The 7,877-nt window shown below is 33.4% G+C and overlaps 1 protein-coding gene across 1 annotated transcript; it reads right to left on the minus strand.

The window, feature by feature from the left end:
- Positions 1-1,903: 1,903 nt before the first annotated feature.
- LOC148587123 (uncharacterized) lies at positions 1,904-2,406 on the minus strand. The gene has a single exon (XM_088515045.1). The coding sequence runs from the start codon at positions 2,338-2,340 to the stop codon at positions 2,134-2,136; it is 207 nt and encodes a 68-aa protein (XP_088371171.1). The 5' UTR covers positions 2,341-2,406; the 3' UTR covers positions 1,904-2,133.
- Positions 2,407-7,877: the final 5,471 nt, after the last annotated feature.

The following is a 7,877-nucleotide window of genomic DNA, read 5'->3' on the forward strand; positions in this document are numbered from 1 at the left end:
ACAGATCAAAGGATGGATAGATGGAGAAGTGGGAAACTTAACAGGAAGAATGACGGCAGGACAGTACTTTATTAGTTGAAGGAAGTAGAAGAGGATGGTGATGCCGCTGAGGTTGAGGCAAAGGAGGACAATGGTCTTAATTAATGGTGTCAAGGCCAAGCCACCCCCTATTTTTTTTCTTTGTTTTTTTTTTTAAAAAAAAAATGTTTTTCCTTTCTTTTTTTCAAATTTTTAAGATTATTTTTGTTTTATTGAAAAAATTGATAGACATTTTGCATTTTTCTAATCCTGGAGGAACATTGACAATTTTGTATAGTTTAGAAAGGAACATTATCATAATCCAATAGGAGACATTGTCATCAATTAAGAAGTAATTTAAGAGAGGCAAAGACTTTAATTTTCCTACCTTTTACTATATATAATTCACTTACAAATTAATGTGACTGTCCATGTGACACTAGATTACATAGCAATGTCATGTGCACTTCCAAGTCAGTTTGTAAGTCTATCTGAGTATCTGTTACTTAATTACTGCATCAGTTATCAAGAGTAATACTAAAAACCATCTTCTTATCCTCTCAAATTAAGTTGGCCAGTGTAATTTTTAAAATCAACATTTGGATAAAAGAGGGTGTTTATATAGCATTACTCCAAAACACTAATAAAGTTGAATTTAATTTATAATTAAGGAAGCTATTTGATCTGTAAAGGATAAATGTATGTAGAAATAGTTCCCATTCCCCACGACTCCCATCCACTGACATTTGGGCATGCTTTTTCACAATCTTAAATGCATGCTGGATACATTGCACATATACCTTGTCACATGAATCAGATTGAACAGTACCACATCGCATTCCGCCGCTAAATATTGCTAGCTCCATCTAATTTAATATTGACAGAAAATGAAATAATTAAAAAAAAAAATAGAAAGAAAATCATTTTTTTCCTCTCTTTCTCTTTCTTTGTTTTTTTTGGGGAGGGGGGCTTTTAATTGCACGTGACAGTGGCCAAACAAGAGGGAACCAGAGCCGCCCCACATGCTGCTGAGATGTTGTCTTCATATATTCAGGCATATGCTAATGCACATGTTTGTTTATTAACATTATCCAATGGGACCATGATGGGCATGTACTCTCTCTAGCTTTTGCCGAAAATCTATCACTGTAGAAAACGATCACCTTTTCTTAGAGTGCTGTGTCTTCTCCAGAAGGATATATATGGAACAATCTGGAAGAGAGCTTTGACAATACCTGGATTATTTTAATTGAAAAATGAAGATAAACTATGTGAACGCATGTTTAAATTCAGGATTTCCTCTATCATACAATGTTAAATAGTCACTTATTAAAAAAAATATAAGTTAATAAAAATAATAAATTTAATTATTTAATTAATATTGTGATACTACATAATAAGATTGCCTTATTATATTGCAATTAAAAAACGCAAGAGCCTATTGCAGTTCCATCTGTTCAGATAGGTGTTTGGACAACTGAGCAAGTGAGAACCAGGTGGCACACCTAGCCTGTATAGCTTTTATGTAGGCCAAGGTCGTCTTAACTATTTGATATTTGATATATTTGGCATTTTTCAATTGGTTTGTATAATTACTTAATTAGTATGCATACGAACAGGACTACCGGAGTGAGGTTAAGTCTTTGCGACTTTGGTATGGCTAAGGGCCAATGGCCAAAAATTTTAGTAGGTAGGGGCCAATAGGCCAAAAAAACAAAAACAAAAACAAAAAAAAAAAAAAAAATTCCAAAGTCTTTTTTTTCCTTGTGTTGGACACCGGCCACCCCTAGTTCCGTCGTCCCTGGCTAGGTTTCTGTACGGTTTCTCCTGTTTGTTTCCATGCTTTTCTATATATATAGAAAATCTGAAAATGAAAAGATCGAGGGAAATATAAGAAGACAAATACGATATAGTATTTACTTGCAAATGATATTTAAACCCATACATGATACACCGAGAAGAAGAGGTGGCCGGAGAAAGGTATAACAGAGAAATGAGCTAGAACTAAGCATATATATATATGCCTATGTGTCTAGAGATAATTGGCAGAAGAAACATGGGAAATCAAATAACAAAAACATCTTCATTGTCTGGTTATTATGTCTTTCTGTTTCTCTATCCATACGAGGGAGCACAGGCAATGCAAGCAAGCAAGAGAATGGCGGAGGAAGCGCCGTCCTCTTCAAGATTGGAGCTGCTTCTCTTGAACTTGCTTGCTTTTCCTTTGTTGCACTGCATTTGCTTCTGCTGGTGCTGATATGGCTGCTGCTGTGGTTGCTGCTGCTGCTTCCCCTTCGTCGCATCTTCTACTTTCGACACCATTTTTGTAATTACCTTCTTTTCTCCAAAGCACTATGAGAGAGAACGTGTATATGAGTGAGAGACAAAGAGAGCTTGTGCACGGGAAACTGCCATACATGCATCTCCTCTTTTTATAGCCTTCAGTAGTCCAAAAATACCCTTGGATTCTCCCATTTATTCCATTATTGATTAGTACCAAGATAATTGGGATCTCTGTGTCCACCCAAGCTAATTAACTTAGGCTTAGGCTTTTGGACTATAATGATGTTTATATAACCATATTAATTAATGTCTCATGAAGTGGAGGTCATTAGTTTGAATATCTCTTCCTTTGTGCAGACATGTCAAAAAAAATTATGCGTTTTTATGTACATTTTATGAGAAACTTGTAGTAAAAGCTGTAATACCCTTTTGGACAACTTTTTTCCTAAAATGTTTGAAAACAACGACTCCCAATAAGTAAGCAAACCTTTACGTTCATCATATGACTTATTGAGTCGTAGTTAAAGTTCACTCCCACTTATCCGTAGCGAAAAAGATCCACCCTCCCTTTAGCCTCTAAAAATAACATATGATTGAAAAATTATAAAAAATAAATAAATAAATAAAAGTGGGATAAACATGTATTTAATAGAACTTTGCCTGTTTTTATCGTCATCATAACGTAAGGCGCATTGGATTCTCTATTAATGCCCTGTCATTGACAAATGAGTTAGTATCTTCTTAGCTGGTATCAAATTAACTAATAAATACTATATACTTCAGAAAGTTGTCTCTTAACATGCATAAAAATATATGATAGCTATGGAATAACACATAAACAACCAGCTACTACTATCATGATCAGACGTAGAAAATGATTTTGATGATTGGATTTATATGTTAAAAAGTGTCATAAGATCCATCTGTTGAGTATATATTTGTCAGGAAAAAATAATTAAGTCTGACACCAAAAATATCATAAAAATAATATCCACGTAGGATAAAAAAAAACACTAAAACAAGCTATTACATTTTTTCTAAAAATAAGTAGTTAATGGAACAGGCTTGAATTTGAGTTGATTGGTTCTTAAAATGTTACATCATTATAAGAAATTTTGTCATTAGTGACCAAACTTTCAATGACGATTCAAAAGTTGGCACGGATAAGTGCTTATCAAGAAAAAGTAGTCTGATGAAGGATTATCACCAACGACATTTGGGTAGTTGCTAATAAATTTTGTCATTAGTTACCAAACTTTCAGTGACGATTCAAAAGTTTGCACTGATAAGTGCTTATCAAGAAAAAGTAGTATGATGAAGGATTATCACCAACGACATTTGGGTAGTTGCTAATAATCTAGCAGGATAAAAAGGTCGTTGCTAAAAATTAAAATTATGTGGTGCATTATGATGTCATTAAAATGAATTCAACTGGCTAAGTGTTAACATATATAAACATATAATAAGAACTTACTAACTTACCGTTTTAAGTTGAGTGGTGTCTTAACATGTTATTTTATGATTTCATTAAAAAAAGACTCCCTACAAAATTAATCAACATATATATGAAACTCTAGGGGAAAAAGAAAAAGGCATATAATTGTTGTATTTTGCAACTCCCTGCCCTGATAAAAGTTTGCCCAATATAGTACTTGACTCCTTGTCGTTACTTTGTTAGTGGTAGAGCCCTACATGTGCAAAGCCATGTGAGCATGTGTTCATGTTCTCGTCCGATCTTCTAGTTTGACCCGTTGTTTGACCCGCCTCCAGAGGGGCCGAATTGAAAGTGTGTTCTTCATAATCTATATATCCATATCCAAAATTTAATTTCAAATTTCTTTCTTTTTGTGTTTTGTTTTTTTTTTTTTTTTTTTTTTTGACATGTCCGCACAAGAGGGGGGAAGGGGATTCGAACTTGTGACCTCCACTTTATTAAGTGTGGTCCCAGCCGATTGAGCTACCTCTTGAAGACTTTTTTGTGTTTTTTACTTCCCTTTCATGTTTTTCCTCACTGTTAGGTCGGCTCCAAAAACCAATATGGGTTGGCTTTTGACTTTAAGTAGAGTTAGATTTAGGAAGAATACATTTCATTGTTTTCGAGGTTCACACAACCTTGAAGTATGAAGTGAAGTGCATGAATGTTCAATGTATTGACTATTAATGGATGTATTGAGGAAATAGTAAACTAGCTAGAGGTAGATGATCTACATTTTGTTTAATTTCAATGGACTCAAATGCCATTTGACCCCAAAAGAATGAAAATTCCATTACTCTTTGCGAAATAGTAATAAATATTCTCTTATGGGCAGCCTCGTATAGGAAAGGGTACTTAAACATAATTCTATTCGGGTAGTTATTCGGACAGCTAAAAAAGTGTCCGAGCAATATGAGGCTCAGGCAACTCTCATGTGAAATTATCCATTATACATGTAATAAACAACCTCATTGTATTTATGAAGGGGATGCTCTTTTAGTAGTTTTAGCTATTAACAATCCTTCTCTTTTCTCTTCTTGGTCTTTTGGTAATTGTATTTCTGACATTGGTGTTACTTTATTCTCATTTCTTAGTTGGAATGCTTCGAAAGTGTCTAGATGCGCCAACTTTCGTGTACACGATTTAGCTAAGTGGGCCGCTTCTCATCTTGTTTTTGGAAGCATTCCCATAGGGTCTCCTATTATCTCTTCCATTCGGATCAGAAGTGGTAAAAACCCTTCCCTGTAGCCTTTTCCCTTATTCAATTAAAAAAAAAAAAAAAAAAACCTCATTGCACGGTTTGCACCCAATGTGAATCCCTCGAAGTCTACATTAATATTTTGATCTCCGGTCTACACTTTAAAATCATATCTTCCAAACAATACATCGTCATAAATCTTTCAACAATAACAAAATAACATTATCCTTTTCTTCTTCAACTTAAACCAAACTGCTCCTTATTGGTTAGATCAATAGTCACAAATTGGATCTTAATCCTTGTTTTTATTGGAAATTGTTTTGAAATTCACATGATGATTCATATTTTATAAAAAAGAGTGTAGTGTAAATTGTCACACTAATTTTTAAATATTATATAAACTATTATATGACAGTCTACATTATAAGTAATTAACGTACTATTAATTATCACGTGAAATTTTAATAAACACTAGAAAAAAATACAATTTAGCCCCCTAAACTATCAGTTATTTTCATTTTAGCCCTTTAATGTTCAAAAAGTGACAAAGTAGCCCTCTAAACTATCAAATAGTTGCAATTTGGCCACTCCGTTAGTCATTACCGTCAAATATGATGAAAAATTCAAAACTACGTCGTTTTGGCAAGGTTAAGATACTAAAATACCCTTTTGGGAAAAAAAAAATCAATTAAAAAAATACCCCCCAAAACGACGTTATTTTGAGGAAAAAAAAAAACGAAACGGTGGTTTAGGGGTGGCTTGCCGGCCACCCCCATGGCCTATGGGGTGGCCGGCGAGCCACCCCTAACCATCGTTCCCTCCCCCCCCTCAAAACGACTTCATTTTGGGGGACATTTTTTAAATTGATTTTTTTTTTTCAAAATTCCTCAAAACGACATCGTTTTTTGGGGGGGCATTTTTTTAATTGATTTTTTTTTTTCAAAATAGCATTTTAGTAAGTTAACCTGAAAAAACAATGTTGTTTTGCATTGTTCATCCAATTTGACAGTGTTAATTAACAGAGTGACCAAATTATAACTTTTTGGTAATTTGAAGGACTACTTTATTACTTTTTGAACATTTTTTCCCAAAGACTATAAACTACTTAAAAAAAATACATTAAAAGAGCACCGGACAAAGCATTAATTGAATTGTCCTGTGAATATTATCAATGAACATGATTAAGGTGCATTGCAAGGCTTAATGAGAAGATGATGATGATGATGATTGAAGTTTGTTGTGTTTTGTCCTTTTGATACGGACAAGGAAGAGTGATGTAGGGGCATGAGCCCATAATTCTAGGCATGGCAGGGCCATAGCTTTAGAAAATGGGATGTTGGCCATTCAGAAAACATTTCTTTTCGGTTAGTCTGAACATTCAACAGGTTCTATGGAGAACTTCATTGACCCTATAATTGATGAAGTTAGGTCCATTATTATTAAGATATTTCCTAGCTTGGTTAATTAATTGGTTCATATTTCCTTATTATATAGGGACCCAAAATACTCATGGATCTTACAGACTGGATATATCTAGGACTCCACCATTCTTTTGTAAACGACACACTTCGGCTGCCCTCCCTCCTGGCTCTATCATTGATGCATAAGATTCCCAACAAGACTGAGTTATTAGTCTTTTCTTTGTTTTCCTTTTTGGAAGCATCTCATGTTAATTATACATAGAATTGTATGCATAAATTGAAATTTTGTGTTGGGAGTGATTACCCAAAAGAATATTTGCATTCCACTCTACAAATTTGCACTTTATTTTAGGAAAAATATCATTTTTATTTTATTTTAGCTATTAATTTATCTAAAATACTTACTCTGGCTTTCTATTTTAATTATCCTAAAAGTTTGAGAAATGTTAGGCCTCATTCTCCTAACTTTTTTTTTCAATGGATTCAAATCCATCATTAGATTTGTAGGTTTACATGTAGTCTTACATATTCAATGGTATATATATATGGAGATGGTTAAGAGAATTAAGCCTGGACTTTCTCCAAAAGTTTAACCATATAAAGAATCTAATAATTTAATTATTATTCTAATACTCTCATCACATGTGGGTTGAGTTCAACCTTCATTTTAAACTTCTATTCTTATACCAAGTCCAAAAAATTTAAATCAATAGAAAATAATAAATTTAATTATTTAAATCAAGAGATAATATCCCTATCAAAATTTGTCATTAAGGAGGGAAAAACATAAATGAGTGGCTAATTAAGCTTAATTTTAATAATATATACATATATCCTTAAATGTTGTAGGAATCTAAGCCGCCATTCAATTATAAGAGATTCATCCTCCATATATCCACATAGATTACATACCTCTTGAATTAAAGGATACCTGGTGAAGTTGACTTCAACTGTTGGGCACGTTGGCCAGCTCATGACACTCAGCAGTAGTTGGTTTATTAATTATAAGACAATTGAATGATTAGCAATGATGCTACGTACGTTTATTTTATTCATAAACCTCATAGACCTGCAATATATAAGAAATATTTTTGAGTTACTTATAAAAAATAAAAGAAATATTTTTGAGTGCCTGCCAATTAAAATAAAAACAAAAAAGGTCAAAGACATTTAGAACCAACTTTTTTTTTTTTTTGTTGGCAAGATAAGGATTACAATAACTGAAATGCTTGAAATATTACACAGTCGGATTGGAAATATTAGCAAGTTAGGACCAACTTGCATGATGTGGAAATGGTCTTGGTCTTGGTCTTGGTGATGGAATTTGAGATAGGCCCATCCAAGAATCGGCTGAGGGAATGACAATGGGCTGACGGTTGGTCGCACAAATTACATAATTTCTTAATTGGGCTGTCTTAAGTTTATGGACCGGATAGAGATTTTTAATAATCCTGTTATTCGAGTATGTAATTTTTAAAATTAG

The sequence above is a fragment of the Corylus avellana genome, chromosome 3 (assembly GCF_965113065.1).
Source record: "Corylus avellana chromosome 3, dhCorAvel1.hap1.2, whole genome shotgun sequence".
Classification (NCBI taxonomy): Eukaryota; Viridiplantae; Streptophyta; class Magnoliopsida; order Fagales; family Betulaceae; genus Corylus; species Corylus avellana.

Bases quoted from the DNA above. Each gene is read 5' to 3' on its own strand.
- LOC148587123 (XM_088515045.1), bottom strand. From the start codon at position 2,340: ATGGTGTCGAAAGTAGAAGATGCGACGAAGGGGAAGCAGCAGCAGCAA.